General features: G+C 44.4%; 1 protein-coding gene across 2 annotated transcripts in view; it reads right to left on the bottom strand.

The window, feature by feature from the left end:
• Positions 1 to 9084: 9084 nt before the first annotated feature.
• Positions 9085 to 27116, bottom strand: part of LOC127697237 (cation channel sperm-associated auxiliary subunit epsilon-like) — a 94842-nt gene continuing 76810 nt past the window's right edge. For both annotated transcript variants that reach the window (XM_052200231.1, XM_052200230.1), the window contains 7 exons: positions 26678 to 26711; positions 26531 to 26610; positions 21968 to 22067; positions 17434 to 17520; positions 13906 to 14063; positions 11114 to 11167; positions 9085 to 9516 (listed from right to left, as the gene is read on the bottom strand). In XM_052200231.1, the coding sequence (XP_052056191.1) occupies positions 9363 to 9516; positions 11114 to 11167; positions 13906 to 14063; positions 17434 to 17520; positions 21968 to 22067; positions 26531 to 26610; positions 26678 to 26711 (667 nt within the window). In that variant the 3' untranslated portion in view covers positions 9085 to 9362. The remainder of the gene's footprint in view (positions 9517 to 11113; positions 11168 to 13905; positions 14064 to 17433; positions 17521 to 21967; positions 22068 to 26530; positions 26611 to 26677; positions 26712 to 27116) is intronic.

Here is a 27116-nt window from a genome sequence, read left to right as displayed (position 1 = left end):
ATCTGATTGTTGGGAAACAAACTCAGATCCTCTGCAGGACACCAAGTGCTTTTAGTGGTTGAGCCATCTCTCCAGCCTTCCCCCCCCCCCAGGTTGGATTTAAATGAAGAGTTGGTAGAATTTGAGCCAAGGAATGACTTGAATGTGTATATAAGAATGCCTGAGGGCTGAGAGATGACTCAGTGGTTAAGAACACTGACTGCTTTTTCAGAGATCATGAGTTCAATTCCCAGCAACCACATGGTGGCTCACAACCATCTGGAATGGGATCACATGCCCTCTTCTGGTGTGTCTGAAGACAGCTACAATGTACTCATATAAATAATGTAAATAACTCTATAAAAAAAAGATTGCCGCAGTTTCTGTGTGAAATTTTTGTTGTGATCATAAAAAGAGAAAGAAAAAGATATGTTCTATGGGTGTGGGGGGAAGGGGGTACCACAGCAGGCCCATGCGGAGACATCCCTTCCCACTGAGGGACCAGACACCTGACAGTATTGTATGGAATAGTTTATTTAGGTATGAGGAGGGGAGTTAAGAGGGAAGTAGAGGCAGAGAAAGGCAGAGAGAAGGAGAGAGTAGAGGAGTAGAGGCTGGCCATGACCACGTGGAGAGAGGGGGGTGGGAATGGGGGTAGAAGAGGGGAGCAAGGGGGCAAGAAGAGAGAGAGAGAGAGAGAGAGAGAGAGAGAGAGAGAGAACGCCAAGAGAGAGAGGAGGGGCCAAGCATCCCCTTTTATAGTGGGCCAGGCCAACTGGCTTTTGCCAGGAGACTGTGGGGTCAACTTAGAATCCTAACATTCCTGAGTTTTGGTTTAATTAAAAAAAAGGAAGGAAGGAAGGAAGAAAAAGAAAGAAAGGAAGAAAGAAAGAAAGAAAGGAAGAAAGAAAGAAAGAAAGAAAGAAAGAAAGAAAGAAAGAAAGAAAGAAAAGAAAAACTAGAAAGAGGAGATGGCAAAGCAGGAATAGGGTTGACGTGATATCTGGCTGTTTCATGCTGACATTGGGGCGCCATGTCTGCGGAACCTAGAGGGATGGGTGTGGGGGATGTTTGTCCAGTCTCAGGAGAACTGGCTGCTTCCTTGCTGTCCAGTGTCTATGGAACCATCTGAGTACAGGTCAGAAGAGCAGGTCTAGTAGAAGCTGTCTGTGTCTCAGAGGAGATTGGAGCATCTGAAGGCTGCTTTTCTAGAGTTGTCCTGGATGTAGCAAGGGCTTGGACTTAAAAAGATGTTGAAACACATTATTACTGGTAGAGAATAAGATTAAGTATGTTTGGGAGAAAGAAGAACTTTTTTTTACAATGTACATTTGAAACCCAGAGGAATCCCACCCTTTGGAATAGGTAGTAAGTGGGAAGTTTGGGCAGATGTACTTCTTTGAATGGAGCCTATTTGGTCCATGAGAGGTAGATTTGGGTAGGTTTCCTGTAGCTAACAAGCTTATAGAAGAGATAACAACATGAGTTAACCACATGAATAGTCTTTGCATTTGTTTTTTTGTTTGTTTGTTTTTTTGTTTGTTTGTTTGTTTGTTTGTTTGTTTTTCCCCAAGACAGGGTTTCTCTGTATAGTCTTGGCTGTCCTGGAGCTCACTCTGTGGACCAGGCTGGCCTCGAACTCAGAAATCCGCCTGCCTCTGCCTCCCAGAGTGCTGGGATTACAGGCGTGTACCACCACCGCCTGTCATGAACAGTCTTTAAGATGAGTCTTTAAAGAAGGAATGAGATTAAAGAGTTGGATCATATAGTGGAATGTTTATTGTTAGAGTTAGGCAAATTTATGGGAACTCACACATAATATTAGGACAATGGAAAACCAAGAAGAGGAAATATGGAGCACTTAGTGGATGCCTAGAGACTTGGGTATGCAAGCCTGTGGACCTATGGTCACATGTCCAGCACCCACGAGGGAAGTCAAGCTTGGCAGTACACATTGGTAGCTCCAGTGCTTCGGTGAAGGTGACAGGCAGATCCTGTGTTTCTATAGCTAGCTAGTCTAAGAAGATGAACTCCATGTTCAGTCCACAGGGGGTGGGGGAATAAAAATAAGGGAAAATTAAAGATCTGCGACCTTTCAGCGTTTGAAGATCATACAACAGTAGGAGAAGAAATACAGAAACAGCAGGGAAGTCAGAACAAGGTAAGTCAGGAGTCCCAGAGTCCCAAAGGAGGGGTTTAAAGCCCTGTCAGAAATGTTTAGGGAAACAAATGAAGTCTAGAAAAATGGAGATGACTTTAAAGTTAAGGCCATGACTGACTGGCAAGGGCGAGGTGCTTCACGAAGGGCATTTTAAAGGAGGGACATCGTGGGGCACAGTCTATGTCAAGAGATTAATTATGTAGGGAGAGGAGTATGGATCAATGACATAAGTGTGGGCTTTGGCCTTTGATGTGAAGAAAGCTCATTCCTGACAGTATGGAAGGCCAAAGGCAGAGGGCAGATGGCCTAGTGATGCAGGGAGGCAGGAGGAGGCAGGCTAGGAAACTGAGGTGAGGGTAATGCGTGCCCTTCCCTTCCCTCTTAACTTCTTTTCATCCTTTCTCACTCTTTGATTTTTGAGATAGTGTCTTGAGGTGTAGATGAGGCAGACTGTGAAATCCTCCTGCCTTTGCTTCTCAAGTGCTGGCATGACCAAACTGGGCTCCTTATGGGAGTGTTCTTTCTGAATTTTATATTTTCTCAGCTATAAGTGTACTGGCCTGTTTTGTGTCAATTTGACACGACCTAGAGTTATCACAGAGGAGGGAGCCTCAGTTGCGAAGATGCCTCCAAGAAATCCATCTATCAGGTGTTTTCTCAATTATTGACCAGTATAGGAGGGGCCGGTCTGCTGTGGGTGGTACCATCCCTAGGCTGGTGGTCATAGGTTCTATAAGAAAGCAGGCTGAGCAAGCCAGGGAAAGCAAGCCAATAAGCAGCCCCCTTTCATGGTCTCTACATCAGGTCTTGCTTACTGGATCCTGCCCTGTTTAAGTTCCTGTCCTGACTTTCAAGGATGAGTAGTGCCATGGAAGTGTAAGCCAAAGAAACCTTTCCTCTCTAACTTGCTTTTGGTCACGGTCTTTCATTGCAGCAATAGGAACCCTACCTCAGATTAGTATGGAGAAATAATTGGAGGGCCAGCCAAAAAGACTTTGAAAATATATTGCTTATTAGTAGAAACCATCATTTATTCAGCCATTGAACAAGTACCAAGTATGCTTTCTGTCAGCCACCATCAATAGTTTCTACAAATTAAGACATGATTGCTTTCTTTACAGTGAGAGACAGAATAATATATGTATGTATGTGTAAACATAAATTGACATGGACTAGTAATAGTAGAGCATAGGATGAAAGAATATTTGAGGTGATTATCAAGAGAGGTCAATGTCCGAATGTGGTGGCTCAGGCCTATGACCCTACCAGTTAGGAGCCTGAGATGGGAGTTACCAGGGAGTTCAAGGCCTGCATGGTCTATGTGGTGAGTTTCAGGCCAGTCTAGAATATAATGTGAGATCCTGTCTGAAAATAGAGTACAGTACTGGAAATCTAAAAAGATGGAAAGGAATCTGGTCCAGTTGGTAGAGTGCTTGTCTGATATACACAAAGCTACTTTGCTTGATCCGCAGCGTTATATAAAACTGGGTATGGTAACACCCTGCCTGGCACATGGTGTGGGGAGGAAGGAAAGGCAAGAGGATCAGAAGTTCAAGGTCATTCTCAGCTATCCAGTGTGGGAAGCCATTAGAGACCCTCACTTTGGCTGACAGGGCAAAGGCCCTGAGATAAGCAAACAAGAGCCTCTCCCGTGGGCATTGGTTTAGCCATTATCTCGAGATAACTGCAGAATGGTCCTGCCTGCAACAACACCCGCCGACTCCAGTAATTGGGGTGGAAGGAAGTCCTGAGATAACTGCTGCAGGCTCCAGCCTGTGCAAACACCTGTTGTCTCCCTGGAGGACCCTTATCTCTTCCTGCTGAAACTGCTAAGATTGCCCTTCCTTCCTTTGTCTTTGCCTTGAGGCATGTCCCTCCTGAAAGCCTTAAAACCTGTGTACCCCAGAACAATAAACGAGGCCTCGACAATTGAACCCCTCTCTGCCTGACCTCGTTCTTTCTCTCCCCCCTTTGACCCTCAGGTAGCACCCCTTCGGAACCCTTGAATAACGGACCCGCGGGACGGGTTACAATGGAGAAAGTCTGAAGCCTACCTAGGTTTCTGTGAGACCTACTCTAGAAAGAGAGAGAACTAAAGTGTGGGAGATCCAAGAATAACGCATATTCCTAGGCTTGGTGAAAATGAAGAGAGTCTGCAATTTAAACTCTTCTTCCTCCTCCTCTTCTTCCTCCTCTTGTCCATCTTCAGTCTATTCTTTTTTAGGTTTTTAAGATGGGATTTGTCAGGGGCTGGAGAAATGGCTCAGCACTTAAGAGCACTGACTCTTCTTCCTGAGGTCCTGAGTTCAATTCTCAGCAATCACATGGTGGCTCACAATCATCTGTTATGGGATCCAATGCCCTCTTCTGGTGCGTCGGAAGACAGCGACAGTGTACTCACATATATAAAATAAAATCTTTTTAAAAAGAGACTGGATTTGTCTGTATAACAAAGATGTGATTTCAGTACCAAATACATATATTCATATTCTCATAGATTAGTGCTGCTCTCAGTTTTTGACAGATAATCTCCTTATTGCAGCAGACTCTCAAAATTGCTCCAGTGTCAAACGGTTAGTGCATTATCATCAGGACAGTGGAGCGCAGAACCTTAAATAAGACATTTGTATCATCCTCTCTAAAGTTTTGGGGGGCATCACAGAAGAGGGGATGTGAATCAGTGTTCTGTAGAGTCACCAAGCGTGTGGAATCTCTCTACATATTAAGGGAACTTATTGTAATAACTCACAGTCTGTAGTCCAACTAACTGAACCACTCTGACAGAGAGAAGTGTCTGTCAACAACACCAAAAGGAGCTGGAATTCTCAAGAGCACTTTGATATCGGGCACGGAGAGGCAGAATCCTTCTGAGTATCGGTTGCTCTGACTTTAGTCCAGTATTTCCTCTGCTTCCTTTCCTCCCTTTTAGAATGGTAAGGTAGCCAGGCAGTCGCTGGAACAAGGCATGCCTTTAATCCCAGCATTTTGGAGGCAGACAATCAAATCTATGAGGTTAAGGCCAGCCCTGTCTTGAACAAACATAAATAAAATGGTTTTGTGTATTCAGAGACATTATATGTTGGAAGAATATAACTGTAATTTTACAGGTGTGCACAGTTAAGAGATTTCCTTAAGTCTCCGATAACTTTGGACTTTGGAATTTTAATGTGTTGAGACTATTACAGATTATAAAGACTTGAGTTGGACTAAATGCATTTTGCATTATGATATTTGCTACAAGCCTATGTGGGGTTGGGGTGGGGGAGGCCAGGGAATGATGGAATGTGATGGAGAAAAGCCTTGAGGGAAAGTGGCTTCCATAGGCTTAGTCTCCAGTGGCAGATGATTGAGAGGTGTGGCCTTAATGGAGTTGGTGGGGCCTTGTTAGAAGAGGTGTGTCACTGGGTTGGGTTTTGAGGTTTCCAAAGCCAATGCTAGGCCCAGTGTGTGTGTCTCTCTTGCTGCCTGTAGATCTGGATGTAAATCTCTCAGCTACTGCCCCAGCACCATGGCCTGCTTCTTGCCATGATGATAATGGACTAATCTCTGAAGCTGTAAGCAAGGCACCAATTCGATGCTTTCTTTTCTAAGAATTGCTGTGGGCCATGGTGTCTCTTCACAGTTATAGAACAGTAACCAAGACAAAGTCTCACCCTGCTTCTAGCACTCTGTCCCTCTCTCTCTCTCTCTCTTCCTCCCCCTCCCCCCCAGCCCTCCTGGCTCTCTGCTTCCTTCTTATATTTAAAACCTGCGCTCTTGGCTTCTTGATCCTGCGGCCACATATGTAGCTCATTGCTGACTCTCTGCCATGATTCTCAGCTTTCTGAGACCATAAGCCAAAATAAACCCTTTTATATATAAGTTGCCATGATCACGATGTTTTATTGCAGCAACAGAAATGTAAGTAACACAGTAGGAGACAGGAACACCTTTCTCTTGTCTCCTAGTGTCCTCCTAGAACCTAGTCCTGTAGGAACCATCCAGAGAGCCACAGGGTGGCAGACATGTAGTTTGCAGAGTCCTGGCCACCTGCATCAAAGAGCAGATCATGGAAAGATATTTGAAACAGAAACAGTAGTAGTTTTGACCAAACATTTAGTTGCAAACCATTTCTTATATCCTGAAAGAACCAATTCCTTATATCCAGGAGGAAACAGCCCTAACAGTGGGGAAAGGGCGGAGCCCTGAGTGAATATGCATTGATAGCATGAGCGGGGCAAACATGCCAGCGCTGTAGGAATGGAACGGTGTCCCCTGGCACATGCATGTTGACAGAAAATACACACTACAGTTTTCTCTTCCAGATGGCCAGAGGCAGAGACTGTCCCCTACACATATCACTGCAGAGAGTAGCCAACCTGCCTCTCCTAACAAGCATGCTGCCTCTCCAATGCACTGCTGCTGTCTTCCCCAAGCACATGGCCCACCTGACAATGGGTCTTCTGTATTTGTATCTGCTGTGGCCTCAACAGCTGTGTGAACCCCAAAGCCATGAAGGCTTCAAAAGCTGGTTAGAAATTAAGTCTATTGCCTGCTGTGCCTTCCTGAAAGGCAAATCCCCCCACATGTACAGCAGCTTAGGATGAACATTATTTCTGTTTCCAGAGTCAGGGAGTAACTAGGGCAGTTTAAGTGAATACCTCCTACTCGTCTCCTGTACCAGTAGAGCCCAATACCTATGGATCGACTGAGGAGTAGAGAGGATTCCAAGCTCACAGTGTTATTTGGTCAGTGGGAGGCTTGAATTTGGTGCCTCCTGGCCTTTCTGTAGGGCTGCTCCTGAAATAGTAAGTAGCTGCTTATCCCAGAACAACTGTTGCAAAAGACAGCAGGGGAAAAACCAAGCAGGAAGTCACATATCAGGAGTGGCCTGGAATCGCTTCTGTTTTATTCTAGTGGCTATGCTAAATCTGAGCAAGGTGAAGGGGCAGACTACCACTGTGCACGGGTACCCCGAAGCAGGTCCCCTTGGCCACCTCAAAGAGGGTAAAGGTTTGAGTGGGAATGGCCTCCCACGAGCTCATGATCCTGACTACTTGCTCCTCAGCTGGAGGCACTGTGCTAGAGCACTGTGGAGCCCTTAGGAGGCTGGGTCTTACTGGAGGGAGTGGATTTCTGGAGAGCAGGTCTGAGGGCTCTACTTCCATCTCAGGTTCTGTTTCCCGACCTACCGTGATGGGAACAGTGGCAATCACACACTCCCACCTCTGGGAACCCCACCATGCCTGCCTGTCGTATGGACAGCGCCCTCTCAACTCTGAGGGAAAAAGAAATGTTTTCTTCCTTAGACACTTGTTGACAGGTTATGCTTATAGAGAACTCTGCCGTCCCCTACCGAGGAGTGGCTGAAATGCAGACTGATGTCTTCCAGATTACCAGCCTCCTTTCTGACCAATCCTGGGGACTGTTTGTAAAGTCGCCCCTCCTCTGGAGCTCCTCTTGGCCCCCCAATGTTTTGAGGATGTTTTGAGCTCTGCTTAGATCCATTGTTACTGGCTGAATGCACTGATTACCTCAGTTGACTTTCTAGTTAGTATTGAAGAATAAGACTCGGTTTCACTAGTAGATCTTGAGACAGTCCATTTTCCATTTTAAAACTTCCCAAAGAGGTATAGCACAGGTGGGAATTTCAAGGGATACTCTTTACCTTGGACATCTTTGGTTTTGGAGTGACTTTTGTCAGTGGTAATTGCCAGTTTGTATCTTACCAGATTGAAAGTGATTGGCAGTCTTTGAAAATAGCTGCACATGTTATCACTGCTGTCTGTATCTGGAGGCAGTGATGGCTTCAATTAACTCCCCTAGCCTAGTGGGGTTTTCGTGGTGTTGTTTTTAGAAGCAGCGTTTCTCTTTGTGGCCTAGGCTTTGTTGGAATGTTCCATCAACTTGTTCTGCCCTGCTCCTGAGAAATGTGATTAGAATGTTTTTTAAATTTTTATTTATTTATTTATTTTGGTTTTTCTTTTCTTTCTTTCTTCTTTCTTTCTTTCTTTCTTTCTTTCTTTCTTTCTTTCATTCTTTTCTTTCTTTCTTTCTTTCTTTCTTTCTTTCTTTCTTTCTTTCTGTGTTTGTTTGTTTGGTTGGTTGGTTGGTTTTTTTCGAGACAGGGTTTCTCTGTGTAGCCCTGGCTGTCCTGGAACTCACTCTGTAGACCAGGCTGGCCTCGAACTCAGAAATCCGCCTGCCTCTGCCTCCCAAGAGCTGGGATTAAAGGCATGGACCACCACCGCCCGGCTAGAACTTTTTTTTAAGTCCTTTATTTATGTTCCTTTATTTTTAATTTTATGTGTATGGGAGTGTTAGCTACATGTGTGTCTGTTATCACATGCAATGCAGTACTGTGGCACAAGAGGCAGTGGATCCCCTGAACTGGAGTTACCATGAGTCATCATGTGAGGGATGATGGGAATCCAACCATTCTTTTTCTTTTTTTCCTTTTGATTTTTCAAGACAGAGTTTCACTGTGTGGCCCTGGCTGTCCTGGACCTCGCTTTGTAGACCAGGCTGGCCTCGGACTCACGAACATCCACCTGCCTCTGCCTCCGGAGTGTTGGGATTAGCATAATCTACACACATACACACACACACACACACACACTCTCACACACCTACAAACATGCACACAAAAATTTTTTTAACGTTCTAGTACAGATAATTTGGGTAAATTAAGACGTGTATTTTGAACTTGAGAATGAAAGGTTGAAACAGCATTAAAATGTAGATTATTAGCTGCCCCTTTATATATTTTTCGTTTTGAGCCTAGACTTTAATTAATGGCTAAGCCATCTCTCCTGCCCAAGACAAGCTTTTCTATATAACAGCTGCAACTCATATGTGAAACCTACCACTAGAAAAACTTCTGAAATCTATTTAAAAAATGATGACTTAAATAAATGTGCTTTTATAGGTCTTATATATAAACAGTTCCATATGATACAATAAAATGATATTTGACACTTTTATTCACTATCAAAAACTTTCATCGTTAGGCATCATACTAGCCAAAGATTTTTTTTAATGCAAATGTAACAGTATATATGCTATCATTAAAATGGAATAACAAACACAACAATATAACGGATGCTATTTGAGGGAGTAATGTAACAATACTTTTCAGATATTGAATTTAATAATGGTATGAGCTTATATTTAATGTTTCTTAGGCAAACATACATTCTTAATGTAATTACTTATATGTATTCAGAGTTAACTCTCACGTTCCCTAATGCTTCTTCTGCTTTCCTGGAGGCTTGTGAAGCGGCTCATAAATAAACTGCCTGTAAATCTTCGAGTACCAGAAATAGCTCAGAACCAGGATACTGATGAACGTGAGCATCAGGACAAAAATCAAGGCAGCCACCAGGTAGACGCTCGATCTAGAATAAAAACAATAAAGGAGCCTTCAGAAAGTCATCCTCCATGCTCTGCCTGTTAATCTACCAATCACACTGTCTTAGAACAGCTGCCTCCCTTGCTGGCGGCAGGGAACGGAGGAATAAGACCCAGCACTGCTCCAAGGTAGTCATTCACAAAGAACAGGAAAAGGAGGAGAAGAGGAGGAGAAGAAGAAAGAAGAAGAAGGAAGAAGGAAGAAGGAAGAAGGAAGAAGAAGAAGATCAAACTTGCCCCAAGGAACTTGATGGTAATCAGCAAGAAATAGTCTTAAAGACAACATCTCAGTCCCCCTTTCCCCTCTATCCTTTGTCTCTTGTATCTACTGTTAGGGGGTTAAAAGAGTGGAAGAAAAGGGATCTAGAAGGTAGACGAAGAACCCACAAAGTAGCCAAAGTCCATCTAAATACCTTCCCCCAAAACCAACACTCCCAGCTCCAACAAAACAAACAAAACCCAAAAAGGTGGGCATGCATCAGATAAGAGGAAGCACACTGTAAGAAAGAGTTGGAGTTTAGGCAAAGAGCAAGAGGAGGGAGTTTCGTGGGTGTGAGGCAGGATGGGAGAAGGGCGTGCTGATGTGGGTGAGGAAATGGGAGAGAAGGGGTTAGGTCTAAGATGTATTCAAAAGTCATTTGTTAACATGCAGCACTCTAGGAAGGCAAAAGAGTAAGGAGAACTGCTAACTCTGGGCATCTGAAGATGCTGCCACCACCCACTGACACAAATATGGAGGGATGGACAGGACACACGGGGAGACCTGCCTTAGTGTGCTTCCAGGCTGGCCTGGAACTCCTGGGCTCAAGTGACCCTCTCACCTCAGGCTACAGAGTACAGGCAGCTACCATTTCTGGCTCAGGGCTTGGTTACATGGCTGGTTAAGGTAACTGAGCATTTGTGATTGTGTGTCAGAGCATGCATGTGTATATTTGTGAGAGGTCAGGTGAGCAAGTGTGTGACTGTGTGTATATGAGTATGTGAGTGTGTGTGTATGTATTTGAGTGTGAGTGTGTGTGTGTGTTTGAGTGTGTATGAGTACGTGAGGGATTGTGTGTATGTTTGAATGTGTATGTGTGTGAGTATACTTGTGACAGCACGGGTGGGGATGTGTGTGCATGTGAGCATGTGTGTATCAGTATGTGTGTATGAGTATGTGTGAGTGTCAGTGATTGTGAGTTTGTATATTAGAAGCTTCTCTGCTGAGGGCCCTTCACTTCAGGTCTCTTTCTCTGGGATTCTGTGGAGGTACCTCCCATGATGGGGCTTACTTTTTAATCCAGACACTTAAGGGTTGTTTCCTACTTGAGTTCTCAGTGTCTGCCTGGAGCAGATCGCAGTAGTGTTAGTTTATCTGGGCCTGCAGCTGCTTCAGTGTGATTTTTCTCTCCTGTGACCAAGCAAAGGGTTCTCCTTTGAACGATGATCAGCATAACTCACTGTCTTTCTACCAGGCATTGTGCTGAGGTACGGAGACCAAGGGTCCTGGGTTATGGGATTTTGTCTCAAAAAAGCCAACATAGGAAACAGAATAAACCAAGCAAACAAATAAAAACTGCAACACCGTGAGGTACTGCCCTTTACCTGGGAATAATTCCTAAGCTCTCAATTGCAAAAGTAGTTGTTAGGTTACAGAAGCTGCAAAGTAGAAAAAGCAGTATTAAAGATTAAGTCAAATTTGTTTAAAATATCCATATCTATGCTCACAATCAGATCTCATAGAACCTTATTAAGGTGTCATTTTTTTGACAAGGACCCAGGAGACATGCAGTTCCAGGACAATTATGATCAGTTCTCCAATGCTGCCCGTTCTGGTGACTGGTGAGATTCCTCAAAGCTTCCGTCCTCACAGCGTTACACACTTTGGGTGGTAGTTTCCAAGGTAACAGTCATAATGACTTTAATAATACCGAACAATCATAAGTATCTTCAGAAATATTACATGGTTAACCACTGCATGCTGAGGTGCTGTTTAAATAAGCATTTATTATGTGCCTAGTGTAGAGAATGCCTATGTGCTCTGTTAGTCCTCATGAGAACCCCTCCTTCCAGATGAGGGTGCTGAGTCTCAGGTCTTGCATTGCTATGGTCAAACTCCTGATAAAAACAACTTGAGGAAGAAAGGGTCTGCTTTGGCTCACAGCCCAAGGACATACAGACCATCATGGGGAGGAAAGCATGACAACTGGTCACGCTGACCCCCCTGAGGGAGAGGAGAGCCATGAGCGCTGTGCTCAGCTCACGTTCTCTTTTGTCCAGTGGTGGACCCTAGTTCATGGAGTTGTACAGCCCACATTTTCAGAGTGGGTCTTCCCTTCCTCAATTTGCCTAATCTAGAAAATTTCTTTTACAAAAATTATAAGTACACTGTGGCTATCTTCAGATAGCACCAGAAGAGGACATCAGATCTCTTTTACCATTTTTAGCCACCATGTGGTTGCTGGGATTTGAACTCAGGACCTTTGGAAGAGCCATCAGTGCTCTTAACCACTGAGCCATCTCTCCAGCCCTAGAAAAGTTCTTAAGAGACGTGTCCAGAGACTTATCTCTTTGGTGCTTCTAAATCCTGTCGGGCTGACAATATCAGTCAAGCGTGACAAAATGTAAAGACTGATTAAGGAGGTCTGCTGAGGTGAATCTCTCAGATCCACGTCTCTCTTCCACCTTCAGGCAGGGCCCAGAACAAAGTGTTCATGAGAGCACTGAGACCTGTATCATGTCTGAAGCCAAGTAGAGTCCCAAGATCTCAGGAAGGGGACACTGCCATAGCAACGGGCTCTTCCATTTTGCTTAGGATGAAGCAAAGGGTGAATGGATTTATAATTAGAGGAAGAAAGTATGGTTACCATCAGAGGAGATACTCCTCAAATGACTGGGCTCGGATGACTGCTGTTGGGCCCTCTGTCTCTCACGAGAAGGGCTGGGCGGAAGCACAGTGGTAGACGTCTTACCTAGCATGTGTGAGGCCTCAGCTCAGTTCCAGTATTGCATAGAAATAAACAAGTGAAGTTAAGTGAACACATTCATCAAGGTGTACCTGAAGCAGGACCTCCCAGGCAGTGCCACAGTGGCAACACTGCCAAGCTCGTGCCGTGGAGGGCTTACTTTCTGAAGTATTTGTTGCCTCAAAGGGGGGACAGAAGTCTGCCCCTTTCTGCTCCGACATCACTCTTTAGCCTACCCATTTCTGTCCATCGGTTCAGCTGCCCATCACTTGTCAACAGGGGAGGTCCCTTTCCTTATGGCTTCTCCTCCTCACTTGCCGGCAAGCATGCTCACTGCGCATGCGCGCGGGCAGGGCTGGGAGATGCGCAGCACTCAGAGCTCCCTCAGAAGGAGATCCTCTCCCTTGACCTTCTTCAGAACTCTCAGCCTCCTTGGAAATACACTGGAGGCTTGTGGGCATAGGAAAATCATAAATCTCTTATATTTTGCTTTGGTCTTTCCATTAATCAGCCCGCATCCCAAAACTACCTAAGTGCTTCCAGTCATCAGTGAGCCTTTAGCATACCAGACACTTCTGGAAGAAGGGGGGTGGTAGTCAGGTAATGTTTGCTTGCCAGGTGGCCGAGGGAAGCCCACAGAGCTCAAAAGACAATGTCACATTGCTAGGCTACTATGCAATCCTTCCATTCAATCATTACTGATTGATCCAGTCCACGTTGTATTTTAGGAATGCGTCTCCTCCAGGGCCAAGCACACGGGCTCATGGGCTTCCATTTCCTGTGTTCTGGTATAGTGCAAGGATGGAACCCAGGGCCCTGCACGTGCTAGTGTGAGGGTTAGTGAGTCTTCATTGTCAGGGTGACTGGATTTTGAGTCACCATAGAGACACAGCTTCTGGGACTACCCGGGAGGCTCTTTCCAGAGGTGCCTGACTGAGGAAAGCCCACATCAAACATGGCTCACACAGTTGCCTGCACTGGGATCTGTGACTGGAACTGGACTGAGCCCGATCTCCATTGCTCTCTGCTTCTGGCTGCGTTTTTTCTCCAGCCACTTCCCTTTCCTCTCGCTATGATCTTTCTACCATGGTAGATTTTACTCTCAGACTTGGAGCCATAAGCCATCCTTCACCCTGTGTGTCCTTCTTGTCGGGTGTTTGGTCGTGTCAACGGGAAAAGTAGCCAATATGTACGTCAAGAGGACACAATACCAGAATGAAATTTCAGACTGAGTGATCCGATTACTAGCTGACACGAGACCCCATGCTTCTATAGCATGTTTGCTGATTGCTACAAAATGAAAAGCAAACTTATAAATAACAAGATTAACAAAAAATGAGATATTTAGATGGCATCCAATTAAACCAAAAAGGGAAAAAAAATCTTAAGGGGAAAATATCATTTTATTCTTAGTTAAAATTTTATCCTTACCTATAGTTTGGATCCAAGATCTTCAAGCGAAACACATACATTCCAGGATATGAAATGGACCATTTCAAATGGTTTTTATTAGAATAGTTTACAATCTCATATGGTTGGCTTAGGTCTCCTGGCTTCCCAATAGCGTAAGAAAAACAAGGCCTATAGTTCTGAGCACAAGCAAAGAAAAAAAAAAAGAGATTATTTCCAGACTGTAATAAAATCTGATTCATGATGTATCAGAAGTCATCTGTATGAAAGTGCACCACCTATACACACTACTTGTGTAGGTCAGAAGAGGGCATCAGAACCCCAGGAACTGATATGAACAGGTGCTTGTGAGCTGCCTCGGGATGCTAGGAGCCAAAGCCAGCTCCTCTGTTAAGAGCAGCCAGCGCTCCTACCCACTGCTGACCATTCTCAACAGCTCCAGATTCTCATATATATTCGTTTTGGAAGCATCATTAAGAAATGTGATGGCTACACCTTTCTACTGTGCCACTGCAGTGCCAGAGAATGCCTGGCACATCCCCTACCAGCCCTCATCCATGGTTCAGAGAGGAACTTCTGGGGGAATCCCTCATATAGACCAAGATATTCTTAGCTTGGCAAAAACTGGGATGCCAAGTAAGAGTGTGGGAGCAGGAGCTCAGTTTAGTTTTCAGAAGGGTTTAAGGCTGAGATTGGTGCCCGTGTACGAGTTTGCTATGGATATAGCCATAGTAGCAGGGCAGAGATACAGCCCAGCCCATGTACAAGGTGGGTTTCACCCTATGTGGGCAAGACTGCCCTTGAAGAGAGACTTCCAGGCTCCTCTAGAAATGGATGGGATTTTACCCACTTAGAAAGACTGTTAACCACAACAACTATACCTAACCTGGCAAGTTTCTTTGGGTCTAGAAGTGTGCACTTCCATCTGTCCTAGATCATATGCATGTTTCCATATCATGGATGTTTAATGCAGTCTCTGTCTATAGTCATTGAATAGTAATGGTAGGGGAAGGGGTAGGGGTAAGGTTAATAATGTAAGAGGTAAGTTTAAGTATAAATTAAGGGTAAAAGTAAGTGTGTGAGTAGGTTGGGGAGAAGTGGTTGGAGTAAGGGTAGCTGTTGGTACAGGGCTCAGAGAGGTAGAAGTGGATATGGATGGGTTGGGGTAGTGGTATGGTTGGTGAGTGCCACTAGATTTATCTGATGGTATTTACTTCTTGATTTCTTTATTTCCCCTACATTTTTTGAGGCCTTTTAATGTACTGCTACCACGGGTATAGTCTATCTTCAATATATTAGGTATCAAGAGGTGAGTTATGCTTTTATTTCACATGAAGCACATGTGTTCAGTCTAATGAAGTTATTACAATACCTCATGATAAAATATAAAAATAGTGGTAGGAATCCACATCTTCTACCATTTCTCACCTGTTCACCTTTCTGCCACTGCATGTCTACTACCTTTGCCCAATAGCATGTTGTGTGCGAGTGAGGAGAACATAAAGGGCTCGTGGATGTTCAGTAAACCAACTTGAAAATGCACACTATGGTGGGTGTGGAGGCACACGTATTAATCCCAGCACTGGGGAGGCGGAGGCAGAGGCAGAGGCAGAGGCAGAAGCAGAGGCAATATATCTCTGAGTTTGAAGTCAGCCTGGGCTATGGAGAGAGAGCCCTTCCTCTGAAAAAGAAAATACCAAATATTTTCTGGGTCAACACTGGGATATGAGAAGTCTTATTTACTGAGTTGGTTAACACATGGAGCCAGCCATGAACTTGATTAAAGGAAAAGGAGACACTTGTACTATGCGTAGGAACTGGATATCTGTCCATCACCACAAGATGGTCCTGGCCGTCAGGACCTGTTTCCTGGTATCACTGTGTGTATTTTTCTAGATACACATGGAAATATTTTTGTTCTTTCAAAATTTCTCCTTTGTTATTTTTCACCAGCGGCTACCCGTCTTTCTGGGTCCCGTTTGATGTTTCCTCTCGTACTTTCCGGCTGCCTGGTCAATTATAATATTTTTCCTCTTCTTTTTCATTTGCAAGCCATCACTATGTCAGCTACCTAGTCTTCAAGGAAACAAATCTCCCCTAGACTCACGAGCTCACTCTATTTCTAGCCAAGGAGTGCTCTATCTAGGATTCTTGGTCACACTCAGAGACTCAAACTCCATCCTGTGTCACAGAGAAGTTAGCCAGCCCTGCAGTGCCTATCCTCTCTCCCTGTGTATTCCAACCCCAACTCAAAGAACCTACAGAAAAGCCACTTTTGCTTTCAGACATTTTTTCTCTGAGAACTTAGAGTTCCCAGAGCTACATCTCAGAAGCTCAGCTGGCTCGTGCCATCCGTCCTTCTCACACGGGAGAATGAGGATGAGGGGCTGACACGTTACTTCCAGGATCTTCGCTCATTTTAAGCCACTTCCATGGTTTCCAAGGCAGAGGCCCAAGGCCCAAGGCCCAAGCTCAGCAATGCCAGCTTCATCTGGGAACTTTTACAAATGTGACTTTATATAACTCAGACACTTACATAGCTTACACAACACCCTGGATTTAATCTCTAGTGCTGGGAAAAGAAGGGAATAGAAAATCAGGGAGGAGAAGAAGGGAAGGGAAGAGAGGTGATAAAGGGACAAGGTGGAGTCAGAAAAAAATGTGGACTTCAGATTTACTGAATGAGAAATTTGGTTGAGACCAAGTTGTCTATTCCAACAAGCTGGTTCAAGCTCATTCCGTGAGGGCTCCCCATCCAGCTGCTCACGGCTGGATGTGTGGCCTCGGGGAATAGCACCACAGCTTCAGTGAGGCCCTCTGTAAGACTGGCTTGCCCAGCCCAGACCCTTGGCTACCTTTTAAAAACAACAAAAATAACCAGAAAGGCAAGTTTGGTTTGGACTGAGTCCATAATTACATTCATTCCTTTTGATTTTAAATAATAAATATTCCTTATTAGAGGTGATGAGCTGGAGTTTATGAATTAGCTCTATAAATACATATAATTTTCTACAGTGCGTTAGGTGCTGGGAATGTAGCAGTGGGCACAAGGAACAAAGCTCCCTTCTCTCTTGGAGCTCCCGTTTTATCTATCAATTTGCTTATTTAAGATTTAATTTTAGGTTGAACTCTAAGTGTCTTTGTGTATATGTATAACTGGAGGAGGCCGGAGGCATGGGATCCCCTGAAGCTGAATTTACAGGCAGTTAAGAACCATGTGACATGGATTCGGGAACAGAACTCAGACTCTCTGTAAGAGCAGTACGTGTTCTCTCCAGCCCCATAAGACAACTAGTGTTTTAAAAGGCTCGGTTTCCATATTTTTACATATAGTGGTCGTTTGATACCACGCAGATTCAGACTTTTAGTGGTAAATAGTAAATTTTCACCAAAGAGTACACACAAGGGGCGGGGAATCAAACAGACTAAAGACAAGAAATTTTGAAATAACTGAAAGGCAGTGTTCGATTTACCCTAATCAGTTTAAATCCAAAGTGTTTCTATCAAGCTTTTGTTAATCTTGAACGCCAAATTTAATCCTTTTCTTACCTGAGGTCCCCAGACATCATCCAGTGGGACGCCTGGGTTTTCCTCTATCATCGAGTCCCACGTCTGTGCTTCATTTATACAACCATTCTGCCAAAAGATGGCAACATGAGGTTATGGAGAAGGCTTTACATTAGCTTATTTTAGAGTATCTTATATATATATATATATATATATATATATATATATATATATATATGGCACTGGAAAATTTATCTTTCTCAAAAAAATCCCCTTACATTTAAATACAGTGCTTTTAATCTTTTTTCACTACATAAAAACAATACAGTTTTAAACACTGAGAAAGTTCAATTCGGTGGCCTTGATTTGGTTCACACTATGTAACCACAGCCACTGCCAGGACCCATTTGGACAAACCCTCACCCCTGACAGCCAGTATCCTACTTTCTGCTGAGACTTTTGACTGACTAAGCTTTACAGGTGACATAGTTCAGTATTTTTGTACCTGGAAACTAGCTTACTTTTATTTAGTAAAACATCTTCAGGGGCATCCTTGGTCTACCATGTATGAGAATTTCCTTCCTTCTGACAGTGTGTGTGTGTGTGTGTGTGTGTGTGTGTGTGTGTACTCACAAAGGCGCAGGCACGCCTAAGTGAATGCTGTTGGGTGAATGTAGATGCCAGAAGACAGATAACCTGTGGGTTCCATGCTTTTTCCATATGGTCCTAAGATCTCAGGTCTGTCAGGCTGGACAATAACCCCTGTTACCTGATGAGCCACGGTCTGAAACATATGCTGGGTCATAGGAGAATATTGTGAAGAGTTAACAGACCATTTCCATAGCACGAATCCATTCTTTTATTTTAAGCCCCTTTTAACTTGAAAACAACAACCAAAACAAAACAAAAAACCCCCACACAGATGCTAAAACAAGTACAACAATAATGACAACCTTTCTGCTCCTGATAAAACATAACCCAGAAAGTCTCCAGGAGCCCTTCAAGCTTCTCTGAAAGTCTCCACAGCTTCCCCATGCAGCAATCAACGGCTGCCCTGGCTTTTCTAGGCACCCTTCCTCACAGTTCTTGCGTTTCTTACCAGAATGCGCATCCCTGCACAATGGTCTCAGGCCTTAACACCCTCCGATACATACACCTTTTTGTGGCTTTCAACAGGACTCTCCACTTTCCCTTTCCTTGGCAGTTGTATGAAGTGCTGTCAATATGGTGTGCAAATAGACCCTGGAGAACGTTCCTTCCATTCTTTTGAGCATCCACGCATGGAGGATGAGAACTGGAGGTTGTGCTTTGAATCTCTCTCTCGTTTGCACTGCACGTTCCCCAGGGTGGAGGTGCCCTTTACACCCCAACAATGTGTGTGCCTGCTTTTCCCTCCATCACCAACTCTTACTGCCATCTGTTTATTTTTATTCTTGCCATGCTAGTGTATGTGAAATAGTGTCTCACCGTGGACTTAATTTAGGTTTTCTGAATGTTCTCCAATGTCAAGTAGACATTTTCTTTAGAAATATATCTAGTCAAGTCCTTCCTCCCCCTTTAATTTGGACTGCTTTATTGTTGAATTATGGGAGTTCTCTGAACACATTGGACATTCTACTATCAAATATATGATCTGTAAATACTTTGATCTATTCCATAGGTTGCCTTTTTATTTTTGTGGATTTTTTGGGGGGGATTTACTGTTACTATGTTTATATCCTGACCATAGCTTATCATCCTTTTTTCCCTCACAGTCCCTCCCCTATCCAGTCCTCCTCCATTTCTATTCAGAGTAGGGCAGTGCTCCAATGGATATCAACTAAACATGGCATATCAAGTTACAGCAAAACTAGGCATCTCTCCTTGTACTAAGACTGGAAGGGGCAAGCCAGTAGGAGGAAAGGGGTCATGGATAACTCCTGCTCTCCCCATTAGGCGTCCCACAGGAAGACCAGGCTACACAATTGTCCCATGCATGCAGAGGGCCTAGGTCGGTCCCTCGCAGACTCCCATTCGATTCAGTCTCTGTGAGGCCAGGTGAGTTGAGTCTGTGGATTTTCTTGGGGTGTCCTTGACCCCTCTGGCTCCTATGCTCTTTGCTGCTCCTCTTCCATTGGTTGTTGTCTGAAACCTCTCTAAGGATGGTTGGGCTAGGCACTGACTCTGGTGTCTTTTGATGCACAGTTTTAGATGTCCATGAAATGCACCTTTACTCTCCTTCCCTTTCCCTCCTGTCTTTTCTTTTTCCTTGTTCCTCTCCCCTTTCACCCTTCCTCTTCCTCCCTTCCTTCCTTCCTCTTTCTTTTATCTGGGACTTGGTGTCTTAGCCATTATATAAATCACTGCCCAAACCAGTGTTGGGATGATTTTACCCTTCAGTTTTTTGTCTAAGACTTTTTTCTAGTTTGGGGTCCTAAATTTAGATCATAGATCAATTTTGAGTTACTGTCTGCACATGGTGTCAGGTAGGAGTTCCATTTTACTTTTTTTTTTTTTTATTTTAATGACTATTAGTGTTTATCTGAATGTATGTCTGTGCACCATGTGTGGGCAGTGTCCACTGGGCCTCTGCATTGTTCACAGGGGCAGACATGATCAGAATCTGACTTTTTCTATCGTGGTGTTAGGAATCTTTGTTTGAATACTTGCTGTTGGTTTGTTTTTGGTTTTTTGTTTTTTGTTTTTGTGACAATGTTTTGCTGTGTAACCCTGGCTGTCCTAGACCTCCATCTGTAGACCAGGATGGCCTTGAACTCAGATCCACCTGCCTCTGCCTCCCTGAATGCTGGGATTCTGGGGTTAAAGATGTGTGTCATCATGCCTGCTTTATGATGTTAAGAATCCAACCCAGGGCACTGTGCAAGAGCTCCGCCATAAGAACAAACGGCTCATGTGTTAATCTGAGACAGAGGCAGCCCAAGGTCAGCCTACAACTTGATACATTGCTGTACTTTGATCTTGAGTTGGTCTTCCTTTCTCCATCCCCTACGTGCTGAGATTCCAGGTGTGTCCCATCCCACCTAACTGAAAGTTTAATTCTGGATAGTACAAAACCCAACTCAGTTGTGCCAGGTGACTCTCCTTGAAGCATGAACTTGGAAGTCGGACTTCTTCATGACGGCTCCTTGAAGTTCCTTCTCTGGACTGTTTCTTCCAGCTCTCAGCCAGTCCATCCGCAGCTGCTGCTGAAATGAACTAAGGTGACAGGAAGTCTGGAAGTCCATGAGAGAATGATAGACTTTCTGCTCACATGCAGTCATGAGAGCCAGGCATGGACCTACCTAGCTGATTACCGGAAATGCAGTTCTTGTTAACTTCTACTTCTCAGCAATGCCTCTATTCAATGGCTGGAAGGGTTGTCTTCTGAGCTCCACACACATGTACTCAGGTGCACATGCACCACCATACAAATGAACATACATTCACCACCTTCTTCCGCTTCCTCCTCCTCATCCTCCTCCTCTTCTTCTTCCTCTTCCTCCTCCTCCTCCTCTTCTTCCTCTTCTTCTCTTCCTCCTCCTGCTCCTCCTCCTCTTCCTCCTCCTCCTCCTCGTCCTCCTACTGCTCCCCCTCCTCGTATTCCTCCTCCCCTCCCCCTCCCTCTCCCCACCCCTCCATCCTCCTCTTCCTCTTCTTTTTTGTTTTTGAAACAAAGTTTCTCTATGGAGCCCTGGCTGTCTGGGAACTCACTCTGTAGACTGGGCTGATCTTGAACTCAGAGATTTGCCAGTCTCTGTCCCTCAAAGAGCTGGGATTAAAGGTGTGTATCACCACTACCCAGAAACAAGTACTTTAATGATGAATCTATGGTGCATGAAGGTCTTTTATCTTCGATGCAGAACAAACACTGAAATGTGCAACATGAAGGATTTATTTAGTTATGTATTTGAAAGACGGTGCATTCCCACAGTGGTAAAGTGTAATTCAGTTCTCCTTGTTGGTATCTAGGTGAGTTCTCAGATAATTAATCTCTGGTGAGGAAAAAAATGTCACATGGAAAGGAGTCACTCTGATTTTCTCTTGAGCCTGTGATCTCAAGGGAATCTTAGGAAATCCTGCTGTTCACTTCTAGGGGACTCTGTATTCATGGCAAGGCCACAGTGGCTGGAAAGAGTAATTACAAAAGGGTGAACGAGGAGGTCGAGATCGGGCGGTCGTGGAGGGTGGAAGGAGGGAAGAGGCCAGCACAGTGTAGGACTGCAAAGGCACAGAGAAGGGTGAGGCCTGCACAGGACCTGGTTCACTTAGCACAGTGTCTTAGAGCGAACCCATCCATAACTAAACATTCGACACAGTTAAGATAGAGAAGAAAATGCTCATTTATGGCCGCATCGCCTTCCTACTGCACTATTTTATTTTTCCTGACCTTTCTTATGTCTGTTTTATAGACAGCAGCTTCTTCTTTTTCAGAAATGCATCTCAGAAGTCACCGATTTTAATATAGAGTTGGCTTTTTACCCCCTACTTATGGCTTGGTTTCACTTCCCTTAGATAATTTACATACAAATTGGAAAATCAAAAGGATACATTTACTTGCATGTTCAATAAGTTCTGTTTAAATTCAAAGATACCATACCTCCTCCATAGTAGAATTATAAGTGTAATCGTTCCTGCCATGGATTTCCCACAGGATAAAATTTGCTTCTACTATTTTAAGAAATCCGTTTTCGTCATGCCTAAAACAACAAACAGGAAAATAATAGCATAGTGTCAGAGGGCCTGCAGCTTGCCAGTCTCATGGTCTTAGGTGTAAGTCTCTCTCTCTCTCTCTCTGTTTACTTGATTTTTGAGATAGCATCTCACAGAGCCCAGTCAGGCATCAGACTTGCTGCGAAGTGAAGGAGGCCCTTGATATCCTGGTTCTCTATCTCTGCTGCCCAAGTGCTGGGATCACACAAATGTTCTGAATGGTAGCTGAATCTTGTCTTTTCTGCTTCTTAGCCTCTGACCCCAGGGAAGTTACTGGAACTCACCAACTCTTACGGATATGCATCTGTGGTGGGATTGTATCTGATAGCTGCGTCTACCTCCCCCAACTGAGTGAAATAAGTGAGCCTAGTTTTAATCTCAATACAGCCACTGTTCATCTTGAACCTTTGAGAACTGTGGAGTCAAGGCTGGACTTAAACTCCTGCTCTTGGTGTGTATAGCTCCTGAGTGTAAAGATTACAGGTATGCACCACCTCGGTTCAGCCCCATGGAGCAGACGTTATTAAAAATCGAAACCTAGCAGTACAGAAGGAGTTGAATCTGCAGTGACAGTTTTCTCCATTGCCCTAATGGCTACATACTGAACTGGGGCAGTCCTGATGACAGTTGAGAGAGGGCGGGACAGGTGGAGGACAACGCAAGGGTCTCTGGGTGTCATCAAACCACATGTCGTGTGGTAGACAGTGAAACTACAGAGTTATGTACTGAAGTTTGGACTCCTGCCTGCTTTCTAGGAGGGGCCAGCTGGACTATGGAGTCAATCTTGCAGTCAGCGGCCAGAAGAGTTGCCGTAAGGCAGGGAAGGGTCTCCACAGCAGCAGCAGACACGGTCACACTCCCGCATGGACAGGGTACTCCCTGATACTCATGATACTGGCACAGGACACATTAGCCCTGCCAAGCTGAGAGCAGTTCTCTTAGACCCATGCAGTGTTAAAAGAAAGCTGGCACTTTATAGGAAGATTTCTCTTTAATAAAAAAAAAATGAATGAATAAAGGCTTGAGAGCAAAGATGCAGTTATTAATAACCTTTTTGGAAAGATTTATTTATTGTTATATGTAAGTACACTGCAGCTGTCTTCAGACACCCCAGAAGAGGGCATCAGATCTCATTATGGATGGCTGTGAGCCGCCATGTGGTTGCTGGTATACGAACTCAGGACCTTTGGAAGACCAGACAGTGCTCTTTACCGCTGAGCCATCTCTCCGGCCCTATTCATAACTTTTCACCTTTGCGTTGTAGAACTCAAATGTTACGCTACTGCTCCCTCTCTGCACCTCCCTCTCTTGGTTCCTGCTCTCTTTTCCTTTCTCCCTGCATCTCCTTTCTGAGATAGAGTCTCATAGTTCCAGGCTGGCTGGCCTCGGACTCACTATGTAGCTGAGGATAGCCTTGAATTTCTGAGCCTCCTGCCCCTACTTGCCAGACTCCTTCTTGCTGGAGTATCTGAATGAAATTGTCCTTGTATAATCATTGGGTGGGAATTTCCCTGGAGACTCAAACTGCAGTGTCCAGTCCTTGCTTCTAGGCTCCTCCTGATTCTTTTTTTTTTTTTTAAAGATTTATTTATTTATTCTATGTAAGTACACTGTAGCTGTCTTCAGACACTCCAGAAGAGGGCATCAGATCTCATTACGGATGGCTGTGAGCCACCATGTGGTTGCTGGGATTTGAACTCAGCACCTTCGGGAGAACAGTCAGTGCTCTTAACTGCCGAGCCTTCTCTCCAGCCCCCTCCTCCTGATTCTTGAACTGTTCCTCCACTTTCAAATGACTATCACCTGATAGCTCTGTGTTGATTTACAAACCCTACAAGATCCTTGTTGTTGCTGTTCCTTGATAATACTGCCGCCTTGTCTCGAATACCTCGAAAATCCTAGATCCTCGTTTTGTTCTTCGTTCAGATCTCTGCTTCACTTGGAAGCTATTGGACAGGCTTCAGATTGGGTAAGGTGTGCTGCTCCCCACACTGCTGGTTAGCACAAATGGTCATTGTCCCTTCCTCTCTAAGTGCGGAGGAAAACTTCAGCATTAAAAAGCAGTTCCTGGGAAGCCGTTTCTGTTTCTGTGTTTACTAGTTTTGAGAAACCATAAAGAGCTCAGAAGATCAGTTCTCAAACAGGCATGATGGAGAGGGAGTGGCTTGATGTCTGGGTCAGGGAGAACCGCAGAAAATAAAGAACAAACAAAACAAAAAATCCTCCCGCCGAGTGCTCTGGACTCTTGCTGTAGAGGAATGCCAGGACACTCACAAGTGTGTAGTTTCAGGACGAGCTAAGTTCAAAAGCTAGGAGCTTTGGTGGAAACAGGAGTTTGATTACATCTTAAGTTAGCAGTAGAATTCTTGATTTCCTAAGAGTTAGAAGCGGATGAAATGGAATGGCTGAGCAGGAAAAGACACTTGCTTCAGAGCCTAGTGATCTGAGTTTGATCCCTGGAACCCAGAAAGTGGAAGGAGAGAACCGCAAGCCGTCTGCCAACCTCCCCCTCCAATAAATGTTAAGGTTTGTTTTTGTTTCTTTGTCTGTTTGTTTTTCTTTCTTTCTTTCTTTCTTTCTTTTTTTTTTTTTTTTAAGAATTGAGTGTATAACACTTAAGAACAAAAGGATCACTATTATTAGTGCAAGGAACCACAGCACCATCTTGTGGAGAAAGCATGATCCACATCATTTTGGAGTTTTGTTGGTTTTTTTTTTTTTGTTTGTTTGTTTGTTTTGTTTTGTTTTTTGTTTTTGTTTTTTTTTAGATTTATTTATTTATTATATGTAAGTGCACTGTAGCTGTCTTCAGACACTCCAGAAGAGGGCGTCAGATCTTGTTATGGGTGGTTGTGAGCCACCATGTGGTTGCTGGGATTTGAACTCAGGACTTTTGGTAGTCAGTGCTCTTACCTGCTGAGCCATCTCTCCAGCCCCATTTTGGAGTTTTGCTTCACTATCAATAACACTTGCCAGAGAGCCTTGCTTCCATGAGCTTATTTTAATACCTTTTCATTAGGCAGAATAGATTCTAATTAAATCCGAGAACGCAGGGATGTCACTAATTGGCAGCTAAATTTCCAACTGTTGGTAATTTTTCTATGGAAATCCTATTCAGGGAATTGAGGAGACGTCATTAATGATCTTCTCGTGGATGAGCTGTAATTAGGTCCATTTTTAACTATGTTTATAGAGGAGCACAAGAACTGGACAAGGGAAGATCTGACTGTGCAGAGTAGCTGCTGTTTCATCCAGAGGGCCCTTTTTGCTGTCCCTTTGTTTAGTGAATGCACATTTGCACGGTGATTAGAGCACAGGGTGTCATGGTTGATACTGGTTGTCACCTTGCCAGAATCTAGAATCATCCATGAGCAAGCCTCTGGGCATATCTAAGATAGATTAATTTAAATTCATTAATTTAGGTTAATCTCCCAGCATGTCTGCAAAGGGTTTTCTTGGTTACCATCCTGAAGGTGGGTGGCACTTTCTGTCAGTGGCACAGACTTAAGGAGGCCCAAGAGGGAAAACTTTTCCTTTTCACCTCTTTGCCTCTGTGTCTCAGGGGTCTTCTCATTGGCCTTACTTGTTCTACAGTGAGCTGCCTCTGTCTTCCTTCGTGGATGTCAGAAGTAAGCTGCTTCAGCCTTCGGGTGTGGACAGAATCCTCCATGCCTTTACTGCTAGACTGGGATTGCAAGGCATCCCGTCTTGGGGCCCCTGCAGCTTCTGAGTTCTCAGCCATTGCTGGACTCTCCAGGCCTTATCCTGTAAGCCAACCTAATTACCCCTCTTTTAATATATACATTCATTCATTCTGTGCACTTTGTTTCTCGGAGGACTCTAATAGAGAAGGGAGAGATGATCTGGGAGAAAGGGGACCATTCAGGAACGATGTTCTTAGTTAGGAGAGGGGGACAGTTCATCAGTGGCGTGCGGGCTAGTTTTTATGTCAATTGATAGAGACCAGGCTCCGTTGAGAAGAGGGAGCCTACGTTGCACAAACGCAGACATCACATTAGTCTTTGGGTATGCCTTTGGGACATTGTCTTGATTGATAATTGAGGTAGGATGGCCCAGCTAACTGTGGGCAGTGCTGGTGGTCCTGGGTTCTTAAGAAAGCAGACCAAGCAAACCAGGCAGCTCCCGCCTCCAGGTTCCTGTCCAGACATCTCTGGATGAAGTGGTAAAAACTATCAACTGACCCAACCTCCTTCCCGCCCCTTACTAACCCAGCCCCGCCCCTCACCACACCTGCCCCGCCCCTCACCACACCAGCCCTGCCCCACCAAGTTGCAGCAGATTCCCTGGTCCTGGCATTATAGGTGGTTGTGAGCCCCTGTGTAGGAGCTGGGGACTGAACTCAGGTCCTCTGTGAGAACAGAAGGGCCTATTAACAACCAAGCCATTTTTGCAGCACGCAAATTAATTTCCCAAGTGGGTATAAACTTACATTTCAACTATTGGGTGAAACATTTCTTCAGATTCAAGTGTCTTAGGACAGCCATATTTTGCCACATCATACCTTACTTTCTAGAGAAAGAAAAATGCTTCAGTTATTGTGTCCACTTATCACACCAACAAGTTTATATTTTCTTACCAAGTTTTCAGATACGCTTTCTCTCAGAAGTTCCCTGTTTGAAAAAAAACGACATTTGTTATTATCTGCTTATTCTTCCTTTCCAATTTAAAAAGCACAGGCCGCAGAGATGGCACGGCAGTTAAAAGCACTGGCCGTCCTTCCATAGATCCTGAGTTCAATTTGCAGTAACCAACCTTATGGTGGCTCACAGCCAACTCTAATGGGACCCTACATCCTCTTTTGACAAACAGGTATACATGCAGACAGAACACTCATATACCTAGAATAAATAAAAACTAAAAGCATAATTTATTTAGGGTGGTGTTGATTGCGAATGTATACATTTGTATGAATGTGGTGTGTGTGTGTGTGTGTGTGTGTGTGTGTGTGTGTGTTGGGGGCATTCATATGGACGTTAAAGGACAACATTTGGAGTTGGTCCATCCCTTCCACACTG

This window comes from Apodemus sylvaticus, chromosome 12 (assembly GCF_947179515.1).
Source record: "Apodemus sylvaticus chromosome 12, mApoSyl1.1, whole genome shotgun sequence".
NCBI lineage: Eukaryota > Metazoa > Chordata > Mammalia > Rodentia > Muridae > Apodemus > Apodemus sylvaticus.
Note: the sequence above shows the minus strand (reverse complement) of the source record. Positions and strands in the feature narration are given on the sequence as shown.